General features: G+C 42.9%; 1 protein-coding gene across 2 annotated transcripts in view; it reads right to left on the reverse strand.

Annotated features, from left to right (window-relative positions):
- The window catches only part of FGF14 (fibroblast growth factor 14), a 900,283-nt gene that overhangs the window by 356,609 nt on the left and 518,725 nt on the right, over positions 1–24,949 (reverse strand). The window contains exon 1 of one of the 2 annotated variants that reach the window (XM_063953250.1): positions 5,268–6,882. The exons of the other annotated variant lie outside the window; for it this stretch is intronic. Within the exon in view, the coding sequence (XP_063809320.1) occupies positions 5,268–5,460 (193 nt within the window). The 5' untranslated portion in view covers positions 5,461–6,882. Of the gene's footprint in view, positions 1–5,267; positions 6,883–24,949 lie in introns of those variants that run through there. 2 annotated transcript variants of the gene reach the window in all.

Consider the following 24,949-nt stretch of genomic DNA (forward strand, 5'->3'; position numbering starts at 1 on the left):
CATCCTGCCTGACACTGCAGTGCCACTCCTAGATGGGCCAGGTGTTTGTGTCGGCCACTAGGGTCGCTGAGCTTAGTCACACAGCTACCTCATTGCGCCTCATTTTTTTCTTCTTTGCGTCATGTGCTGTTTGGGGAGTATTTTTTGGAAGGGCCATCCTGCCTGACACTGCAGTGCCACTCCTAGATGGGCCAGGTGTTTGTGTCGGCCACTTGGGTCGCTGAGCTTAGTCACACAGCTACCTCATAGCGCCTCTTTTTTTCTTTGCGTCATGTGCTGTTTGGGGAGTGTTTTTTGGAAGGGCCATCCTGCGTGACACTGCAGTGCCACTCCTAGATGGGCCAGGTGTTTGTGTCGGCCACTTGGGTCGCTGAGCTTAGTCATCCAGCGACCTCGGTGCAAATTTTAGGACTAAAAATAATATTGTGAGGTGTGAGGTGTTCAGAATAGACTGAAAATGAGTGGAAATTATGGTTATTGAGGTTAATAATACTTTGGGATCAAAATGACCCCCAAATTCTATGATTTAAGCTGTTTTTTAGGGTTTTTTGAAAAAAACACCCGAATCCAAAACACACCCGAATCCGACAAAAAAAATTCGGTGAGGTTTTGCCAAAACGCGTTCGAACCCAAAACATGGCCGCGGAACCGAACCCAAAACCAAAACCCAAAAAATTTCCGGTGCACATCTCTAGTAGAGTCCCCATGTCAGACCTCCCCATAATGAGACAGCCAAGCAGCACTGAAGGTGAATGGCAGAAAACCTAATTACATATGATTGTAGTAACTCTTCTAAACACAGTGAGTTCCCTATCCACACACACTAAATTAATATCACTGGAAATGGAGGGGATTAAGTAAAACATTGATGTTCCCATATCCTAAATTACATTATGCAGTACCTAACTCCTTTTTACCACTGATGTCCTACCGACAGTAGTGACTCTAGGCTCTATTTTATTTTCTGTATGTTTCAGTTTAAATGAACGCAATAGGGTAAATTTACTAAGATGGGAGTTCTATTTAAGATGGGATGTTGCCTATAGCAACCAATCAGATTCCAGGTATTATCTTCCAGACGGTGCAAGATAAATGAGAAGTAGAATCTGATTGGTTGGTATGGGCAACATCCCATCTTAAATAGAACTCCCATCTTAGTAAACTTACCCCAATAAGAGAATTGGATCACATGAATGCTGTCCACACTTGTCATGTTACTTTATGAATAGTGTGGACAGCACTGATATTACCTAACACATGCTTGTGGAATCACCTACAAAATACATACATTAAGTCTGTCTGATAGAAGCAGGTACAGCATAATACCATTATAACAGTATTATTATTTATGAAATAACCATGGGATTAGTTTGGAAGTCTCATTGTACAGAGTTCAGATAAAATCATCACTGAAATGAAGGGGAGAAAGGTAATGTGGTTCATTCATGTGTGGAAATCCTGCTGCTGTATGTGTATACATGGGGATTGCTAGTGCTTAATAAGGAGCCGTACAACATACAGTATAGTCTTCTCTCCACATTAAAGTTGGTAGTGAGTTGGCACCTTACTTACTAATTTCCAAAGTTCCATGTAATTGAATATAAAAAATGCACTAACTATGCTTGACTGAGTAATGTTTCAATACAAAGTACTGTCATTTTATACACATATATACTGTAAGTATATATTGTAAAATGAAACAACTCTACCAACAAATACTCCTAGTTTCTAGTAGGAGACATGGCAGAAGTAACTATAAATAATTGCCATTGGTCACCAGAAAAGTCAACTGTATAATCGAAGAGTTGTTTAGAATCACAAATACATTGTATTGTGATAATAGCATCATGATTAAACATCAAAATAATTAGTGAAAAGTTGATGTTAATGTACTGTATGACTGATATAAAATGTGAATTTGTAATGTTCTATTTCTACAGTCTAATTATCATCTATGGAGACAGCAGTGCATTAGAACATATACTGCTCTGTGTACAATGGAAATAATAAAAGAATGGGTATAATGTTTCACAACATTACACCCACTATTATCTGTTATTGAGAACAACAACATATATTGTCTTGGGTGGCTTGTACAAAGTATCATTATTGATTTCCGAAGTAGCATTGGCAGAAACAGTAAAACCATAATCTATTGTTCACAAATTATGTTACTTTCTTCTTAGGAGAACACATGAAGCCATGTCCATAACTATTTGAGTGTATCTGAAAGATTCTGCTGCACTGAGCAGGAACTATCATATTGAGTATACACTGTACTAAAAGGCCAATTCCCCATGGTGTAAATGCCATTATTGATTATGATTGGCCTTTCTGCTCAATGGGTGTTAACAATTGATAAATACCTATTACATTGCCGTTAAATAAGCACATTGTTGTGCAAAGCTCACTAGATTCTGCAGATTTTACACATTTCATTTCATTAGACAAATATCACACATACAGTAACCACCAGCGGTCCAGGTCAGTGCTCAATATTTAGAGAAAACCAATATGGACACAGAGATACAGTAAGTGTACCAGCCTTATACACCCATAAATGTAAATGTGCACCTACAGTATATTGCCTGTCCTCCATAATAGATTTAAGTCGAGTAAATCTGTGCGACCACAGTTATATACTCATTTGTGCAATGGACATTTCTAAAGGCATTAGAATAGTAAACACACACAACATGTATGTATATAAAGCCACCAGTGTGACAAAACCTATGAGAATCACCTAAAAGTGATGTACCAATAAATCTCTAAAATAGATTATACTGTATTAGCTACAAATGCTAATGCAACAAAACATTTTATTATAATGCTGTATTCAAGATATGAATATGAACACAGTCATTTCAGATTCTGACGCTCTGTTCAGGCTTACTAGCTGTGGAGAGTCTAAAAGTAAATAGGGTGAGAATCGGCATTCACATTCTCTCTCCCTTCTGCTCAATGTAATACAGATATAGATGGCTAATTTTCATTTATGCAAACACTGTGCCGAGCTGCTTGTGTGCTGCTTTCTGGAAAGGAGAGATAAGATTCGAGCATCACCTTGAGATGTGCAGCATGTCGCCAGATTTCTTCACTTATAAACTATTCTCAGCACACATGAGTAGACACAATCTAACCTGCTCTATCTTCACAGCAGCATTTCCCACACTTTGTTCTTCTGTGATTCCAAAGAAAATATACAGTGGACATATGAACTGTAGAAAGGTTTAATAGACACATATCAGATATATAAAGTGCCTTTCACTGACATTTCTTTTTAAAACACATAAAATAAAGAAAAAAAACACACTCTAATTACAAATGTAAAGAATGTCTAATTATTTCAGTAAAATGTCTTTTGTTCCCATATACTGTAATTCAAAGTAAGAAAAACATTGAAGAAAATAAAATCAGACTCCAAATAATCTATTTCTAGATAAACTCTGTAGATATATATTATTTTTTATATATTTCGAAATAAGCAATATTTAGTTATCCAGGAACAGATTTGATTTTATGCTTTATAAATGATCCTGATTGTGTAATATTTGTCATTCTTTTGGAGTGGCGGACAAGACCAAAACCTTATTGTTACAGCATCTAGTACATTATCTGACATATAGCATATTTGTTTAAGGCCATGATCACAACAGCGTCACCTCTAACATCATTGGCTTCTATTAAATCTAGTGCCCTTGAACTTGTAACAGAGTTTCCATTATGTTGGCATATTTAGCATTTTAAATGTATATCCATCCAGAATCGTTAAGCATACCTTGCTATGATGTGGATGAAAAAAAACAAAACCTTTGCTTAAAGTATTTAATGCAGTGACATTAAGCCAGGAATGATCATGCTGTTCAGAACAGATCTGATAAGTTTCCAATGCACATATTTAATATATGAATATATTAATAATGTTAATGACTATGAATCACTGGCATATTAGTCTATAAAGGAACTGTACCAATTAATTCTAATTTCCTGTGTCATACCATTAGTATGTATAATGTCTCACATGAAGAGTGATGCCTACCCCAAGCTCTGGGATAATAACACTGGCAGGCAATGTGCTTACAATCTGCTGGGCTTAGTAGACTTACCAAGGAATGGTTATAGCTAATATCATCTTATACGGTCCTTCAGTACAACATGCCATTAATAACGGGGCTTGAATTGACAATTAGCAATCTGTAAAGTTGAGTGTATCATTGAGGGTTAAGTAATTATGTGACTAACGAATTGTCTGTTACTCAGTTTTTATATTGACTAAAAATACTGTATATCTGACATCACTATTGTGAACATACTTTAGTTAAGTGAACACAAATATAAGAGCCAAATAGGGTAAAAATAGGTTCCCATCAGTGTCATTATCTACATGTCTGTAAGAAAGTAAAGTATCATTTATATTAGTATATATGTACCTGTTGTTACTGGTATTTTGTGTATGAATAAATATATATATATAAATACACACACACACACACACACACACACACACATACACACATTAGTACAGTGATGCAAAACACTTATGGCACCCTATAAATAAAGGTTAATAATCACTACTTGCCACTGTATTTTTCCACGATCCAGGTGTCTTGCACTAATACGGACTACATTTTATTTGACTATATAAAAGTTACGAAGAAAATTTTTCACATTAATTTGAAACCTACAGTACTTATGGAACAAGGAATCACCAAGAATACACTGCAAAACACTGTACCATAAGAGAAATAACATACAGTATACAAGTTGTGTTTAAAAGAGAACTTCAATATTTGCTACTGCTCTGTATGATTAACCATCTATTTTATGTTTAGAATTATTTCCTTCTTTCATAGACCTGTTGCATTCTTCTAGTATTTTATTTCTTTTAAATCTATACCGTAAGGGTAAATGCTGAAATTGGAACTTTACTTCCACAGCACAGAACATCAATGGCACTTGCATTAACCCTGTTGCTGGAATGGCCTGCAATACAGTGAAAATGTTCCCCTCCAGAGCAAAGGAATAACATGTATTGTACATAAAATACAAGACTTCCAACAGTGTGGGCAACGATTGCATGCAACTTATCAATTTGTTTAAAAAGAAATGATAGAACAGTATAAACAGAACTACACCATGAAAAAACAGAGAGACTCTGGGCATCAGAAAGAAGGATGAGTGCACATAAATTGCCATTGGGTACAAGACAGAGGGGAAAAAACAAAGAGGAAATTATAAATACAGCCCACAGAAACAGATCAACCGACCTTGCCGTCTGAGCCTTCGTTTCCTGAGACCAAAGATTCGCACTTTGGAGAAGATATCCACCAGGTTGCCATTACAAAGGCCTCGGTTTTTGCTGGGGCTGCTGCGCCTCTTGCTGGCCGAAGGACGGTCCAAATGCTGCTCCCTTGCTTGACGCTTTTGACGGATCAGTCCACTTGCGATAGCTGCTGCCATGCCACCTCCCGTGCACCCTTACCGGGCTGAGAACCTCACAGAGGGAGGGGCTAGCAGGAATTTGTGGTGGGACACCCCACCTGTAGTAAGAACCCAGATAAACCGTCTGTAGAAAACACAGAGTGCCAAGCAAAGGGGCTCAGCCCCTCTGGAGGGAGTGTAGCATCTCCCTTGTCCCTTTGCTGGATCACTTTAGAGAACCAGTGGTGAGGTAGCAATAAAAAATGGAATATGACACCCCACAGATCTCTCCTTCAACAGGAGCCGTATACATATGAAGTACCCATACAGTATATGTAAGTATATATATATATATTTATACATACATATAGGTAAATGAAAGAAACAAAGCTAAAGTGTTGGCATGTTCCAAACAGAACTTCTTTAGCAGCTTCCTCTCACCTCTTCCACTGAAGGAACTGGCATCTATGCTTGGTGGCAGGGCAAAGCTCAGAGAGAGTAGCTTAGCTTGCCTCCTAAGTGCCACCCACACACCAGACAATGCCTGCTTCCTTTAGCAAGTGAGCTGAGAAATCAGGATGAAGAAGATGGTTAAAGAGAGGAGGAAGGAGTAGGCGGAGGAATAGAATGGGGAGGCAGGCTTTTCTCTGGCATTCGCATGGTCACAGGCAGCAGGTAAACAAAAGCTAAAGCATTCGATTCAATAGCCTTGAAATGATGGCTCTCCTGCATCTCTGCAAGTCCATACTTCTTTATTCTCTATCATTTCAGGCACCAAGAAGCACTGCATGTGAAACAGCATCAGGAGGCATTCTTCTATCCTGCACGTTCTGTAATCAAATCATTCCCCTCCTCTTCTCTCCACCCCTTTCTTACAAAAAAACAGCACAGCTTTGTGCAATTTTCTTGAGAAATTGCTAGTTTATAAGAGATCCAAGCTCCTTGCTCAGTTGGTGTTCTTAGCCGTGATGCCTTTCTCACCAGAAATTAAGCACGCTTAACAGCAATCTTCTGGCTGGATTGCTTTTACTGCTCTCAGAGAAAGACTAGAGATATTTCCACCAGAAGCCAAACTGCCTCCTATGTTCCTGTTTTCCTTTCATTGCAGAAACAAGTGTCCGGAATAGCTGGAAGCTAGCAAAAATCTCCACATCTCCACTGTAAAGTTAAATAAACATCCCTGATGCACAGGAGAGACTGACTTCCTGTAGTGACAGTAGAAAGAAATGGGAAAATATATCCAAAAGAAAAAACAAGGAAATAAGGAGAGAAGCAGCAATGCAGCATCAGGAATTCACCCTTCGATCATCCTGCTCGCAATAAACTAATGTGTGATAACAGACAAGAGATGGTCGCTTTGAATGGAGGATGACAGGATGTGAGGCATTGCACAGCAGCAGATGTAAAACTGGCAAGTTTAGCAGATCAAATCCACAGGATCGTCATCCCTAGACGCCTCTGTTTTACAAAGTCACACGCAGAGGGAGACAGGGTTCTCATACTGTGTCATAAATGTGAAAAATTACCGACTCCAATTGTTTCAGCCTAAGAGCTCCTCATCAATCTGTGTGCAATTTCACTTCCTTGACTCCCATCTCTACCTCGTCCTATTTACATACTCCTCTGTGATAAATGTATGAAGAAGGCAGAGGCTGAGAACTAGAAGCGTAAATGACTACATACAGATAAGCTATTCTACATGTATATAAATAATAAACAACAATATGATGATGAATGGAAGTTATATAAAAGTAGTTTGTAGTAGTGAAGGGGGGGGGGGGGAGAAACACGTACAGCGTCAATGTCTTGTGCCCTCAGTACCCACCCACGCAGCAAGTAGGCTTCAGAATCAAAAAAACAAGTTATAACTGTGACAACAAAACACACTTTACTTGTAATATAATCCAAAAACATTGGTAAAAAAAACAAAAACAACTTCTATCTTTCCAATCCAGAACAGGTGGAAAGCTACTGGTTACAGATTTGTAAAACTATCCTATGGTAATTTTAGAAAGATTAAGTTACCGATGTTCTCTGTCCTTGACAGTATTATTTCTTAGATATATACGTTTTTGCATAAAGAATCATTTACTGTATTTAAATATTTGACTACAGACTGATGCAAAACTGTTGAGGTAATTTAATGCACGTATGATACATAATACTTTAGTATGTGAAAATAGACTTAAATATTACATGATGATAAAGTATGAGGCTTAATCTGCCAAATTGACTGCATTTTTAAATTACTAAATTATTTTTATCATTGGTGGTGTCCACTTATATTACACTCTAAATCGGATTTAGAAATATGCAACAAATAGTTGAAACTAACAATACATAAAAATAATAAGGAAAATGATTATATGATCCTATATTTACATACTATGAATGCCAATTACAGTAATAGATGACTAAAGCCCACAATGCATACAGGAGGAAGTTGAGTGTAGAGATTGGTCAGCATAGAGTATCATTCACTTTCACCTACAACAACTAAAACCTACACAGTACTTATACATTGGAAAACACAGTAGATATTAATACAGTATACTGTACATAGCCATTCACTGAAGCTGATACACCAAACATGTTACATCAAACTAAATTCATTGCAAGTAAACAGGTTTGAAGCAGTAATGTAAGATCCGTGTTCAGCACCAGGGACAGCTCTATCTTATATTTGTACCTTCACTGAAATACACTATTATGTAACAAGAAATTGGCCTTGAAGAGAATAGCACTAACATACATGTAAAATATACTGTATAGCATTAAAAAAATCTAATTGTATTGAAAATGTTAATGCAAAATACAAAAAAAAAAACCACATTAAACTTACAGGTTTGAGTTCAAATAATGTCACAATTAAGACAATTAAACACACAATTTTACATAAATATTTAGAAATTATATTTAAACAACAATGGAAACAAAATGCCATATTACATTTGTAATAATAAAATAAACTTTACAATCTAGCATTTCCTATTATATTTCAAAGAAAACTCAAGAGAGCCATCTGCTGTCTATATATAGAATAACCAAAGATGAATTCTGGGTCTCCTGGTTTTTCCCCATAAATCCAGACTGATTGATTTATGTTTACAGTGTGTAGGTAAAAGAAGTCTTCATATAAAGTCATGCTAGTATTATGGTAATTGCAGTCATTTGCAAATGTCATTTATTTCTCATTTCTGTATGACCTGCATTTGTGACATAGTATCACAGTTAGCAGGACTTAGTTTAAAAATCTATGTTCTCTTTTAACGTATTACTACGATAATTGCCAGCAGTCCTGACTAACATAAAGTAACCACAGTGCAATTTCTAGGATTCTCATTTTCATATTTATGAAATTTATTTCGGTAAAAGCAAGACCCGTCTACCTTCTTTTATGGTCTGTTTGTCTGTACCGTACAGAATATACTCAATTAAGAGGTGATACCCAATTAAAATAAGTTTTTGAATGCATAATGATTGATGCGATTATTCTTTGTGTATTAAGACAATGAACAATATAGTTATTTGCTGCTATTGGTTAGTGTTGTAACTGTAATATGTACAGTTGTATATTTTAGGTCATCCTGGAACGCTTTATAATCTTCTGAAATCCTTTGTGTGCCTTTTGGGGTGGAGTATTATGTTTAAATATAACTTTGATATTAATATTGTTCTGTATTTATGGGAATAAGTTTGAAAAAACTTTTATTTTTACTTTGGTTTCAATAATGTGTCAATTAACAATGTGCTGTAAATTATAGTTATGTGTATAGTTGATCATATCAAAAACACAGGTATCCTCTGCCAGTGTAACTAAGGTAATAAATTCTATATTCCACAAGTGTGAAAACCGATGTTGTGGAATACTGTTGCATGCACATTGGGGGTCATTCCGACCTGTTCAAACGCTGCAGTTGTTCGCAGCGCAGCGATCGGGTCAGAACTGCACATGCGCCTGCGCTGCAGTGCACCGGCGCATGCCAGATGGCCAAAGGGCGTTGTTACCTAGCAATCGCCTCTGACTGATTGACAGGCATAGGCGGTCGCTGGGTGGGAAGGGGCAGCACGGCGGTGTATGGGCGCCATTTTCGGGGTGCTGTCCGGCCAACACAGGCATGGCCGGACCGTGCGGGGGGCGGGCTGTAGCGGCTGCGTGACATCACATGCAGCTGCTGCGACCCGGGCAGTGACAAGTAACTCCCGGCCAGCCGCAGTAGCTGTGCTGGCCGGGAGGTACTCTTTAAGTACAAAAGTATCGCCGCTGTACGATGCTTTTGTACTTATGCAAGGGGGGGGGGGGGGGACTGACATGCGGGGCAGACTACGATCAACTCAGAATGACCCCCATAGTGCGGATGCACACACAGCATAACCAAATCTATAAGGCTGAGTGAGAATCATTTGCTTTACATGATATTTGTATAACAATTGGGACAAGACACTTTCCTATATCTGAAAGAATGCAAATGTAAAAGTGTATACCCACAAATTTAAAAAAAAATGTTTATAATTTTCTACAACCTTAAAATATAATGTGAAGTTTTTTTTTATTGCTAAAAGATTATTACGGCATGCCTATATTTTGTGTGCAGCTATGCTGTATCTGTATACAAAATGCTACATTACAGTGATTGCCAGGAAATGGAAATCTGCATCTTCGTATGCAGATACAGCCGCAGTCCCGAACAGAATATAGGCATGCCGCGTATCATTTTAATCAGCACAAGCTGCTTGTGCATCCTATTTACATAGCAATGTGACTTAGATTCATTTAAACAGAAAAAAGTCACAAATAAAGACTCTCAGTGCTACCGAGTCATGCCACGGCATGGCGTGACTAGAAGGGCCGTTTAACGTGACTGCAGCAAGCCTGCATACTTACCTACTTTACATTTCTCCTCTCCAGGAGAAGCCCGGAGAGGAGACGCTGCAGGAGACTTTGGGGGGTGGGGTCGGGCTGTGACATCATGAAGCCCTGCCCCCACATCGGAAAACGCCACAATTCGCGGGTCTGCAGGAATGGGGCAGGGCTAAAATAACGCGATTTTCATCATTTTAACTCCTTCCCCACCCCACAGACCCACGAATATGGGAGATTATATCTCCATCCTGCCCGCATCACTAGGGTGCGAGCAGGATGCGGGAGACCTGCCTACTCTTCCGGGGGTGCGGGGGGGCTACCCCAAAAAACGAGAGCCTCCCACAGCTTCCAGAAGAGTAGGCAAGTATGCAGCAAGGATGTAGGAGGACATATCTGTATACTGTATGTTGTAATAGGTTTGTTAGAGGGCTGCTGCCAAGAGCGTAACTAGTACTAACTGAAGCCAAAATTGTCATCCCTACAACCTCTATCATATAGCTATGCCCAGCATAATGTCTGCTTTATTCCCTGTCAGTATCTGAAAGTGCACAATACTAATTGCATTAGTAGCAATCTGACACATTAGTTTGAATCATACACTCAGCAGACTTTGCACCCTGTGACAAGGCCCCATGTGATGTTGGATCCAATAGCAATTGCATGGACTTTATGCTATAGTCATCCCCTTGCCTGATACAGAATTACATTGTAGTTGTGCTCTCAACTGCAAGGGAACAGATGCTAGGATTTTATACTATGCTTCATAACATACACTTTGCTGACTTTCCTACAATGTTTATAACAGCAAGGACTGAGCATTTTGGATTAGCACAAGTATGCTGCTAATTTATGCACTACTCCCACATGCTACTTTCCCATCTCGCTTATATAATGCTCTATGTGGGAGTTGGATACACAGACTGAGAAGGAGAGAAACATCTGTGTGATAACACTTGTCAGGTGATTCTTACAACTCAAGTACTGCTGCATTGCTAATTGCAAGTGCTCCCAAACAGTTCCAGTATCATTGCCAGGGTCTGCTTCTCCTAACAATAATACAGTCAGCTGAAGACAGAGTTGGTGGGGAGTGCAGTTTTTAACAAGTAAACTTACATTTATGATTTAGAAATGTATCTATTGCACAATATAAATTAAATGTATTTCAAATAGAACAGTAAACTGTATATTTGCTTTCTATTCACTCGCCACTAATAGGGTGGGGTGCATGTAGCCCATGGCCACCTACTCAAAAATATAGAAACAGAAAGTTCAGCACTCACCAAAATAAGCTCACTTATCCTCACAACACCTAGGAATAAATGAATAAATGATGGGGGTTTAGTTAGTGAATTGGCCAATGCACGGAAGCCTGCACACCGCTCGCCAAGGTACCCCACCTTCATGCAGGTCCTACCCCACCCTATTAGTGGCGAGTGCGGACACTGCACCCCACTTCTGGGGTGGCGAGTGCTGTGGTTTCCTATTTGTTTGTATATTTTAGGGTTAATCCTTGGTTAACTCATTAACTGTGGCCACAAGCTCTGTTTATGCACCCCTATTATCTTAAACCTGTGTCAGCTGCCTTTCAGTAATTTATCAGCCAGTGTCAGGTGACGAGTGTACCTTTAAAAGCCATGGAGTTCATGGCAGATACACCTTAAACCAAGTAGGCATATTTGCAATTATGTGTGTTACAGTTGCCAGGTTTTAATTTTTATGATTTTGTGATAGTGTAGGACCTGCATGAAGGTGGGGTACCTTGGCGAGCGGTGCGCAGGCTTCCGTGCATTGGCCAATTCACTAACTAAACCCCCATCATTTGTTCATTTATTCCTAGATGTTGTGAGGATAAGTGAGCTTATTTTGGTGAGTGCTGAACTTTCTGTTTATAAATAAATTTATATATATATATATATATATATATATATAACATACATACATTAGATAGATGGAGCTGGCACTCACAATTCCCTTTACAGTACTATGTCCGGATGCCATCAATAAATCATATACAGTTCATGTGCCAGATGCGGCACTCACATCAGATCATCACAGGCATCTCCTGATGAAATTTATGTAAATAAATGAAATGTTGACAGACAGGAGATGCCTGTGATGATCTGATGTCAGCAAGACCCGTAAGAGCCGTATCTGCCACATGAACTATATATGTGCACTGTATATATTTATACTCACACACATATAGTATATACTATATATATACTCACACACATATAGTATATACTAGTGATGAGCGGGTTCGGATCCTCGGGAACCGAACCCGCCCGAACTTCACCTTTTTTTTGCACGGGTCCGAGCAACTCGGATCCTCCCGCCTTGCTCGGTTAACCCGAGCGCGCCCGAACATCATCATACCGCGGTCGGATTCTCGCGAGATTCGTATTCTATATAAGGAGCCGCGCGTCGCCGCCATTTTTCACTCGTGCATTGGAGATGATCGTGAGAGGACGTGGCTGGCGTCCTCTCAGTTTCTATGTTCAGTGGGCTGCAAATTGTGCTGCAAATATCTGTGCTCAGTGTGCTGCAAATATCTGTGCTCAGTGTGCTGCAAGTGCAAATATCTACGTTCTCTGCCTGAAAAACGCTCCATATCTGACTGTGCTCAGTGTGCTGCAAATATCTGTGCTCAGTGTGCTACTTGCTTTATTGTGGGGACTGGGGACCAGCAGTATTATATAGTAGGAGGACAGTGCAGAGTTTTGCTGACCAGTGACCAGTGACCACCAGTATTATACGTTCTCTGCCTGAAAAACGCTCCATATCTGTGCTGCATTGTAGTATATATATACTAGTAGGAGGACAGTGCAGAATTTTGCTGACCACCAGTATAACTATATGTAGAGCAGTACGGTACAGTAGTCCACTGCTCTACCTACCTCTGTGTCGTCAAGTATACTATCCATCTATATCTGTGGTGCATTTCAGTTTTGCACAGTTTGCTGACCACCAGTATAACTATATATATAGCAGTACGGTACAGTAGTCCACTGCTCTACCTACCTCTGTGTCATCAAGTATACTATCCATCCATACCTGTGGTGCATTTCAGTTTTGCACAGTTTGCTGACCACCAGTATATACTATATATATAGCAGTACGGTACAGTAGTCCACTGCTCTACCTACCTCTGTGTCGTCAAGTATACTATCCATCCATACCTGTGGTGCATTTCAGTTTTGCACAGTTTGCTGACCACCAGTATATACTATATAGCAGTACGGTACAGAAGGCCACTGCTCTACCTACCTCTGTGTCGTCAAGTATACTATCCATCCATACCTGTGGTGCATTTCAGTTGTGCACAGTTTGCTGACCACCAGTATAACTATATATATATATAGCAGTACGGTACAGTAGTCCACTGCTCAACCTGCCTCTGTGTCATCAAGTATACTATCCATCCATACCTGTGGTGCATTTCAGTTTTGCACAGTTTGCTGACCACCAGTATATACTATATAGCAGTACGGTACAGAAGGCCACTGCTCTACCTACCTCTGTGTCATCAAGTATACTATCCATCCATACCTATGGTGCATTTCAGTTTTGCACAATTTGCTGACCACCAGTATATACTATATAGCAGTACAGTACAGAAGGCCGCTGCTCTACCTACCTCTGTGTCGTCAAGTATACTATCCCTCCATACATACCAGTGGTGCATTTCAGTTTTGCACAGTTTGCTGACCACCAGTATAACTATATATATAGCAGACGGTACAGTAGTCCACTGCTCTACCTACCTCTGTGTCGTCAAGTATACTATCCATCCATACCTGTGGTGCATTTCAGTTTTGCACAGTTTGCTGACCACCAGTATATACTATATAGCAGACCAGTACAGAAGGCCACTGCTCTACCTACCTCTGTGTCGTCAAGTATACTATCCATCCATACCTGTGGTGCATTTCAGTTGTGCGCAGTATATATAGTAGTAGGCCATTGCTATTGATATATTACTGGCATATAATTCCACACATTAAAAATTGGAGAACAAAAATGTGGAGGGTAAAATAGGGAAAGATCAAGATCCACTTCCACCTCGTGCTGAAGCTGCTGCCACTAGTCATGGCCGAGACGATGAAATGCCATCAACGTCGTCTGCCAAGGCCGATGCCCAATGTCATAGTAGAGAGCATGTAAAATCCAAAAAAATAAAGCTCAGTAAAATGACCCAAAAATCTAAATCAAAATCGTCTGAGGAGAAGCGTAAACTTGCCAATGTGCCATTTATGACACGGAGTGGCAAGGAACGGCTGAGGGCCTGGCCTATGTTCATGGCCAGTGGTTCAGCTTCACATGAGGATGGAAGCACTCATCCTCCTGCTAGAAAACTTAAAAGAGTTAAGATGGCAAAAGCACAGCAAAGAACTGTGCGTTCTTCGAAATCACAAATCCCCAAGGAGAGTCCAATTGTGTCGGTTCCCAACACTGGATGGGAAGAGGTTGCGCCTTCCACCATTTGCACGCCCCCTACAAGTGCTGGAAGGAGCACCCGCAGTCCAGTTCCTGATAGTCAAATTGAAGATGTCACTGTTGAACTACACCAGGATGAGGATATGGGTGTTGCTGGCGCTGGGGAGGAAATTGACAAGGAGGATTCTGATGGTGAGGTGGTTTGTTTAAGTCAGGCACCTCTTTTTTTCTTTGCATCATGTGCTGTTTGGGGACTATTTTTTAAATCTGCCATCCTGTCTGACACTGCAGTGCCACTCCTAGATGGGCCAGGTGTTTGTGTCGGTCACTTGGGTCGCTTAGCTTAGCCATCCAGTGACCTTGGTGCACCTCTTTTTTTTCTTTGCATCATGTGCTGTTTGGGGACTATTTTTTGAAGTGCCATCCTGTCTGACACTGCAGTGCCACTCCTAGATGGGCCAGCTGTTTGTGTCGGTCACTTGGGTCGCTTAGCTTAGCCATCCAGTGACCTTGGTGCACCTCTTTTTTTTCTTTGCATCATGTGCTGTTTGGGGACTATTTTTTAAAGTGCCATCCTGTCTGACACTGCAGTGCCACTCCTAGATGGGCCAGGTGTTTGTGTCGGTCACTTGGGTCGCTTAGCTTAGCCATCCAGTGACCTTGGTGCACCTCTTTTTTTTCTTTGCATCATGTGCTGTTTGGGGACTATTTTTTGAAGTGCCATCCTGTCTGACACTGCAGTGCCACTCCTAGATGGGCCAGGTGTTTGTGTCGGCCACTTTGGTCGCTTAGCTTAGTCACACAGCTACCTCATTGCGCCTCTTTTTTTCTTTGCATCATATGCTGTTTGGGGACTATTTTTTTGAATTGCCATCCTGCCTGACACTGCAGTGCCACTCCTAGATGGGCCAGGTGTTTGTGTCAGCCACTTAAGTCGCTTAGCTTAGTCACACAGCTACCTCATTGCACCTCTTTTTTTCTTTGCATCATGTGCTGTTTGGGGACTATTTTTTGAAGTGCCATCCTGTCTGACACTGCAGTGCCACTCCTAGATGGGCCACTTGGGTTGCTTAGCTTAGTCATCCAGCGACCTCGGTGCAAATTTTAGGACTAAAAATAATATTGTGTTTGTGTGAGGTGTTCAGAATAGACTGGAAATTAGTGTAAAATATGGTTATTGAGGTTAATAATACTATGGGATCAAAATGACCCCCAAATTCTATGATTTAAGCTGTTTTTGAGGGTTTTTTGTAAAAAAAAACACTCGAATCCAAAACACACCCGAATCCGACAAAAAAATTTCAGGGAGGTTTTGCCAAAACGCGTCCGAATCCAAAACACGGCCGCGGAACCGAATCCAAAACCAAAACCCGAAAAATTTCCGGTGCACATCACTGGTATATACACATATACATTATATATATATATATATATATAAAATACATACATACATACACACAGATATATTTATATATATATATATATATATATATATATAAAATGCACACTGTAGAGGCAGCACCAGTCTCCCCCCCCCCCCCCCCCCCCCCCCTCCCATGCAGTTGCTCACCCGCAGTGATGCCCGGAAACAACGACAGCAGCAGTAGCGGCAGCCAGTGTTATGTGAGCTGGTGTCCGGCGGCTCCGCACAGCACTACAGTAAAGAAACTCTTCATAAACTATAGCTCCCGGCAGCAAGGGCTGCTGGTAGCTGTAGTTTATGCGGTTTCTTTATTGTAGTGCTGTGCGGAGCTGCCAGACATCAGCTCACATAACACTGGCTGCCGCTACTGCTGCTGCAGTTGTTTTCGGGCGTCACTGCGGGTGAGCAACTGCATGTCAAGATTTTTGTTTAAAATCTCCAATCCCACAGCAGACAAACACACCCTCGCCTCCAGCTGCTGTGGAGTTACTGAGCATACCACTTTTAGTGGCACTTTTTGAACATACAGTATGGCCATCTATGAAGTTCTATTCCTAGACAACTGGACCTGTGCATTCCATGGCCTGCCCTCTGCTATTCCCAGAAGAGAAAGCTGGGCACCATAGTGGTATCTACTCGGACCCACCTGTAGGAACAGGCAGAGTTCTTGGAGGAATGGCGGAGGATTGAAGTTAGTCAATGGAAGTGATAATAAGAAACACATGGTGCAGCCCCTAAACCAATGGAATGGATCTTCCAGGCAAGTAAGGAAGAAGATGCTAAGCCTCAGCACTGCTCTGTCAGATACTGTGGTCAGTGTGGCCCAATACTATCCAGCTGTAGGCAATTGAGTCAAGATGCTTGCCCAATAGTAAAGGCAAAAGTACACTTCACACTTACCTGTGTCTGATGTTTTGTGGAGGAAGGCTCGACAGGCCGAACCTCACCCATTGTAGAGTAGTTTGCAAGTACTGTAAAAGCCTTATTATACACCAAATCCTTACATTATATGCCAGCCTCAGAGTCTACTGTAGGTACTCAGATTCACTGAAGTGAAATAAGTACTGTAAGTGATGCTTAATAAGTATCGTTCACTAGCATAATTCTTTACCATAAATTAGGATGAGTTAATGTGCCAAATCCATTCTTCATAGCAGTCTGATGTTGAGAAATTATTGACCAAGCCATTAAGCAGGAATCACACAGCTCTGTGACAAATGCGTAGTGTTAAACCTGAGCATTTTAATTACAGTGTATGTCGCTGGCTGCATTTTGATTAATAGTATTTAAAACATTAAAAAATCCCTTTAAATCGTGGTTACATTTGGTGTGTACAGTGTACACTAAGCAAATAATAAACAAAATACATTCATATTATTTGTAAAACAATTATATTCTGAAAAGTAAAGAAAATATGCGTACGTTTTACACGTTCGAGTCACATTATTATGACCACATACTACATTGGACGTTGGCAGCGTGTAGCCCATGAAGTACATGACGTGTTGTGCACTGGCTCAGTGGGTATATAAGGTGTGTGATAGCAGTGGCAGACCCCCCTTCCCTGTTGGCAGAGTAGCACAGCTAAGCGGACAAAGGAGGAAGCAATGTGCCAGTAATCATCCAGTTCTCTCCTGTGTTTCTGCAGCTCCAGCTCACCAATGGTGTCCATCCAGCCAACCTCCTTCTGTGTCTCCAGCCCTCCATCTGTGTTTCAACAACCAGCCAGAGCTGGATTAAGACTTTGGACGGACCGGGGCACGTAAGACTCAGGGCGGGATGTACTAAGCCTTGAAAAGTGATAATTTCACTTTGATAAAGTACCAGCCAATCCGCCTAACTGCCATGTCACAGGCTGGGTTTGAAAAATGACAGTTTGGAGGTGATTGGCTGGTACTTTATCACAGTGAAACTATCACTTTTCAAAGCTTAGTACATCCCGCCCTGAGGGCTGGTACTGTAGCTGCTGTAATGCTTTTGCTGGAGTGGTTGGCTAATCATTCATATTTTTAATTTATTTGGCCTACAGATGAAAAAATAAATTAATAACCCATACATACATAAAATCACACATATACAGTGGCGGATCCAGGGGGGGGGGGGGGGGGGGCACCAAGGCACGTGCCCCCCCCCCCCCCTGTCGTTTAGAAGAAGATTATTTTTTCATTGATAGTGCATCGCACTGAAGGGGAAAATGGGACGCTCCAATCTCCGCGGCGGCCCCTGACGTACGGGTGGAGATAGTGCAGTCCTGTTGCTAGACTGCGCTGAAGTCCCCCCCTGTCTGGTCCACGTCCTGCTGCTGTGAGTGCTGCCGGCGTCCTGCTCTCTGCCTGCACCCGGATCTCCAGCTCCTCCGCCCGTCAAGCTCCTGAATGTGTCCTGCTGCTGTGACTGTGGCCAACGTCTTGCTCCCCGCCTGCACCCAGGTTTCCAGCTCCTCCCGCTATCCGGCTCCAGAGTGTGACTGCGGCCAGCATCCTGCTGCTCCTTGCCTGCACCCAGATCTCCATATCTGACCTCAGGTAAAGGTCCGCTCCCCATCCTACCCCTGGTACCTTCCGTCCACTCTTCTCAATGCCAGTACCAGGGAACAGTTTCCATAGCAGGGGGCCATCAACATGTGGTGTGGGGGTACAGTGGTGGTATATCAGTGGGTAGGGGTAATTCTTTGTGTGCCCCCCAGCCCACTGCACCCATCAATGTCATTGCCCTCCCCACCTAGAACCTACCTGCCAGTTTAGTCACAGGGATCCCCCTGCCCCCTTCCCATCCTGTCTAGCGTCCCCCATCATCTCACTGACCCTCCTCCCATCCCAATGTCTCCCACCCTACCAGCCCTGGGTATTCCCTCCCTTATTAAGCCCAGTGTACCCCCTTCTCCAACATAGTGCCACCCCTTCCCACCATGTCACTGCCTCTTTCCCATTCAGCCCAGTGCCCCCCTATATATCATCCACTGCCTCTCCCTGTCAACCTCTACCTGGTGTCATCCATTGCCTCTCCCTGTCACCCTTTTAATGTCACCCACTACCTCTCCCTGTCTCCTACTGCCTCTGCCGTCACTTTCTCCCTCTCATCATCCACTTCCTCTCCCTGTCACCCTCTCCTTTCACACACTGCCTTTCCCCTGCATCACTATCTCGACATCTGCCTCTCTCTCCTGTTACCCTCTTCAAAGCATCACCCTCTCCCTCTCCATGTCAACTTTTCCCTGTCACCCACTGTGTCTCCGTGTCTACCATTCCTGTCACCCACTAGCTCATGGTTACAGCATTCCCTTTGAAGCCACGCTTATTATTGTGGGGCCACACCCACTTTCCCAGGAGCGTGCTTGCCTTTGGCGCACAAAGTACCCCCCAAGTCATGGTGCCCCCCCTGTCATTTTTTTCTGGATCCGCCCATGCACATATACACCTACATACTGTATATATACACACACATGCATACATACATACATAGTCATACACCTATAAACATCATACACATATGCACATACATATATACAGTCTCACACACACACACACACACACACACACACACACACACACACATATATATATATATATGTATATATATATATAGTAACACACATACAGATGTAGCCATGCTCAGCCTTGATGCATGTGTGTGTGTGAACAGACACGCACGTCCATAGGGACAGGGCCGGATTAAGCCTTGGGGGTGCCCGGGGCACTTAAGACAGGGGGGGCCCCGATGGAAGATGAGGGATGTATATTATATTGTGCATACCTCCCAACATGTCCCATTCCAGGAGGGACAAAATGCTCTCTACCTGGACTTCCCAATTGATATATGATTGCGTCACCTCTGTTGAACTATTTAATTATGAAAGGTACTTCAACACAGGTGATTGCAATCATAAATTAAGAAGGAAGTCCAGGTAGAGAGCATTTTGTCCCTCCTGGGATGGGTCATGGTGATATAGATTGTGTATATTACATTTAAATCAATGTTGTATCTTAGTTTGAACTAATAGTTTAATAATGCCTGGGTACTGTTTATAGCTCCACCTAATTGAAAGACAACTGTTTTATAAACCTTTCTTGTAGTGGAACAAAGACAACTTAACCTTAAAGTACACATAGAAAAATACAATAATTTATCTTGTCACATGAAGAATAGCAGCAGCATCTGTACTACTTACACACTGGGACAGGACTCAGGAGGACTCTCTGTGTGTGTCTCTACCTTCAGACCCAAATTATTTAGTTGCATAACAGTTTACACAGGACTCAGACACCCAGGCGGGGAGGAGGAGAAGCTGGGATCCCTGCGTCACTTACAGCTCTCTCCACCCTTCTATCTCTCCTCTGGTCAGAAAGCTCTGCCGATAGCTCATGAAACACAATATTCCTGTGTCTCTGCCTGCACTGCATACTGTCCTGCTCACATTCTGGCTGCTGGTTCTGCTGCTGCTTAAAAGGGAAAGCTAGTGATGTCAGTGTGCTCTGGCCGGGGGGCCCCCTGACAAAGGTTAGCCCCTGGGTACAGTATGCCCTGCATCCCCCTCTTAATCTGGCTATGCATAGGGATTAATGGCGGAGCCTGATGACAGTGCAGGGAATAAAGCACTGAAACGTTGCTGACTATATGCTGGCGTAAAGAGTTGTTTTATCAAACATAAGGAGTGCCGCACCCCATAGAGGATGTATGTATGTGATGCTAGGTAGGGGCACCCAATCAAGTATTGCTGCTACGGGGAGAGCTGGACCATTTGCCTGTTTAGATATAGATATACAGTCACACACATACAGATGTTGCCACGCTCAGCCTTGCACCATGGGTACGCAACTAGAATGCATTTGTGTACACACACGCACGCCCATAGGGATTAATGAAGCGATTGAGAGTTGCGGCAAATCTGAACATGGCTACATTTGTATATACAGTGCTACTTCCCTGAGTCACTCTCCTAATTTAGACTGGCTGTTCCTGGATATTCAGGTTTCCACTTCCAGTCCTCCCGTCCCCTCTCCCATGCTGCTGGGCTGGCTGGCACCGACTGTACTGTACAGTGCCATGTAGCCCCGCCCCCTTCTCAGACTCCACCTCTGGCTGCCTCTTCTGTTCTCCAGCTCAGCAAGCAGTGTACTGCCAATGCAGTCCTGAACTGGTCTACACTACACTGCAGTGATGATTAAAGGTATGAGGGCCACCTGAGAGAGGAGGGTCAGGGGTAACTTGTCCCCTGTCCCCTCCCTTAATCCGCCTCTCATCAGTCAGCCCCCTCTTCTGTCTCTTATCAGCCAGCCCCAGGCAAGTGACAGCTGTAGCTGGCAAACTGCACTGATAGATCTATCTATGGGCCCAATTCAAATCTGATCGCTGTTGTGCGAATTCGCACAGCGGACGATTATCAAATGACTGTGCATGCATATGCACTGCAATGCACAGGTGCATCGCCAAACAGCGACAGGATGGTGCCAAAATTTTGATCATAAGGCGTTTGCAAGGTGGCTGACAGGAAGAGGACGTTTGGGGGTGGTAACTGGCTGTTTTCAGGGAGTGTCAGGAAAAACGCAGGCATTCCCAAGCATTTTCAGGGAGGGTGTGTGACATCAGCTCCAGCCCCCGATCAGCCTGTTTGTATCGCACTGTAGGAGTAAAGCTGGCCATACACCTAAAGATTTATTGTCCAATCTGGCTGGTTGGAACAAAAATCCGATAATGGATGGTAGCCAGTGACAATTGACCATTTGCTCTGAAATACCGGAAAACTGACAAAAATGGTCGTTCAGTGTTTGGGAGCTAATGGTCAATTGTCATCCATTATCAGATTTTCGTTCCAACCAGCCAGATCAGACAATAAATCTTTAGGTATATGGCCAGATTACAGGGGTCATTCCGAGTTGATTGCTCAGTAGCTACTTTTTGCAGCCGTGTAAACGCATAGCCACCGCCCACTTTGGAGTGTATATTTGCTGTGCAGGGGTGCGATCGCATGTGCAGGCAAGCGGTACAAAAATTGTTTGTGCAGTTTCTGAGTAGTTTAGAAATTACTCAGCCCTTGCGATCACTTCAACCTGTCCGATCCCGGAATTGACGTCAGACACCCGCCCTGCAAACGCTTGGACACGCCTGTGTTTTTCCAAACACTCCCAGAAAACTGTCAGTTGACACCCATAAACGACTTCTTCCTGTCAATCTCCTTGCGATCGGCTGTGCGAATGGATTCTTCAATAAATTCATCGCCCAGCAATGATCCGCTTTGTACCCGTACGACGCGCCTGCGCACTGCGATGCATGCGCAGTAGTGACCTGAATGCTGCGCTGTGAAAAACGGCAGCGTGCGATCAGGTCAGAATGACCCCCTAAGTCTTGGGCTACGCACAGACTGGACAGACTGGAAAAATCATTCAATGGTGAGTGAGTTGCGAATGGATTTGCAGCTGTCCGCTGTCTGGCGTAATTTTCGCATGGTGTACACATGCATTCACACACTTGCACGGGGCGGGTTTCCACTCTCCCTGGGCGGCGACCATCTGATTGCAGACCTCTGCAAATTTGTAGCACAGCGATCAGGTCTGAATTAGGCCCTATAGCCACTGCCTGCAGTGATCAACAGGGCACAGGCAGCAATTATAAATAGATTTATCTGTGCCCCTTGTACTCAGGGGCGTAGCTATGCGCATTGGGGCCCCATAGCACAGTCAGGCCCCCCACCCCGCCTGACTGCAAGAGGCACCCTCCTCCCCTTCTTAATTACTCAGAAATCTCCCCCAAGTACTTAAAGATCCCCCGCCCCCTGTGGACTACCTGGAGCTGGTGGGCACTCACCAATGGGGCACCGTTTTCTGCAGCCACATCTACCACTCTCCCGGGCCGGCTCCATCTAGAGGTGGAGGAGGTGGACGCTGAGAGGAGGAGTGGTGCCCGTGGTCCAGTGACGTCCCTGCAGACTCGGCCATGCCTCCCAGCGTTAGTTAGGACTCAGGAGAGGCGGAGCCAGCCGGGTGAGCAGCAACACAGCACACTTCTGGGGTAAAAGCAGCCCGCGGGCTCAGCAGCTAGGTGCAGGGGAAGGGCTGGCCCCAGAGACAGCTCGGGCCCCATAGCAACCGCATCCCATGCACCTATGGTAGCTACGCCCATGCTTGTACTCCACCCTGACGCCCAGGGGCGAATTGCTTCGATGGCCTCTGGCTCTGGGAGTTCCAATATCCATGACTACAGCCTCTGACTGATCATACTGCTATCCCCCTAGTGATTTTACTCCCTGTGCTAGGCATGCCAAAAGGAAGAAGAGTAATGTTATGCAGGTGCAATGGGGGAGTGATGGTCAGTGCTTGCATAGCCCTAGTAACAGCCCTGTATCCCCCACAGCCATGTAAAGTAGTGAACTTAAATGTTCTGCATTAATAAATGCATTTGTCTTTCTTTAGCTAAGAAAATATAACACACATTGTAACACAAATGAAGTGTTTTATTTTGTTTTCCTTACAGCGCTATATGTTGTCACCCCTTATAATGTGCTATTCTCAATATAAACTGTTACTTGGGTGTTGCTAGCTCCTGAAATCAGGAAAACAGAGCCAGAGACTGAATACAGATGTCTATATATTACTATACTCCACTATGGTATACAGTATTGCCTCATTAAACATTTTTTTCTTTTATTGGAGTAATTTGTAATGTTTCTCTACTGTATGTGGGCATGAATCGCTAAATCAACTGGGCATGAATTACTAAATCGCAACTTTATCGCAAAGCCTGGCCTAGGTATTCTGTGAAAGAGTAAAGTATTGCGCTTACTGCAAATACTGTTACCAAAAATAAAATGCTTTTACACTACAAAATGTAAATTGATTAAATAAATACATAGATGTGTTGTGGCTGTAAATTGTTAGTGCCAAATGCCCAGTACAAAATATCAGTCAGTAGTAACTACGTATGTGTGGAGTGTACCACCACACATAGCGCTGCAGGGTAGGGTGTGCTGTTGGCGGCACTTGTCAATTTTCTGTTTTAATTACTTTCAGGGGCTGATTGGCCATAGGGCTCACCAGGAAGATTCCTGGTAGGCTGACATGTCTGTGGGGCCTGTTGTCATATGATCCCACCCCCCACATGACAGGTAGCCCACCGCACTCAGTACACTGCATTGTCCCCATTCATTCTGTTATTCCATCTCTGCAGTACAGAAACTCTGCCATCCAGTGATGCTGCCATGGCTACACGGTATGTTATACCTCTTGTGCTGACCATGTCAGGCCACTTCTACAAAATTTGACAAGGCCACTTTCAGTTACCAATCTGCCCTTGGCCTCAGACACAACTGCAGCAAAAGACGTAAGGAAGGCTGCAATTACGTACAGTCAGGCCCTATGAGGAGGGATTCCACACACCCCCAGCAGACCGCACCCCTATTATGGCTGCTTCCATTTCCCGGGCTGGTTTTCCATCCCTATCCGCCCCTGATTACTTTCACGTGTAGCTTACCCCTTTTAGAAGCCCAGCAGCTTCTGACCGCCCCCGTCTCCATCCCCCACACCATCCCTTTCTAATACCTATATAGTATTCATAAACTTAAACTTGATAGCTCTTTATTATTCAGTCACACTGTTCTTTATTACATTTCAAGATGCTGACATACCTGGGACTCGAACCCATTGCCTGTGGCATTGCAGTCAGACACTCTATTCATTGAGCTATCTGCCCTTACATAGAAAGACAGAGAATTCTTAGCTAGAGAACTTTAAGTATTTAAAGCTTACCTTATACTTTTTTCAAAAATGATCAGCACTGCAGCTAAATAGATCAATTTAGTGTGTGGCTGAAAG

Source organism: Pseudophryne corroboree, chromosome 2 (assembly GCF_028390025.1).
Source record: "Pseudophryne corroboree isolate aPseCor3 chromosome 2, aPseCor3.hap2, whole genome shotgun sequence".
NCBI lineage: Eukaryota > Metazoa > Chordata > Amphibia > Anura > Myobatrachidae > Pseudophryne > Pseudophryne corroboree.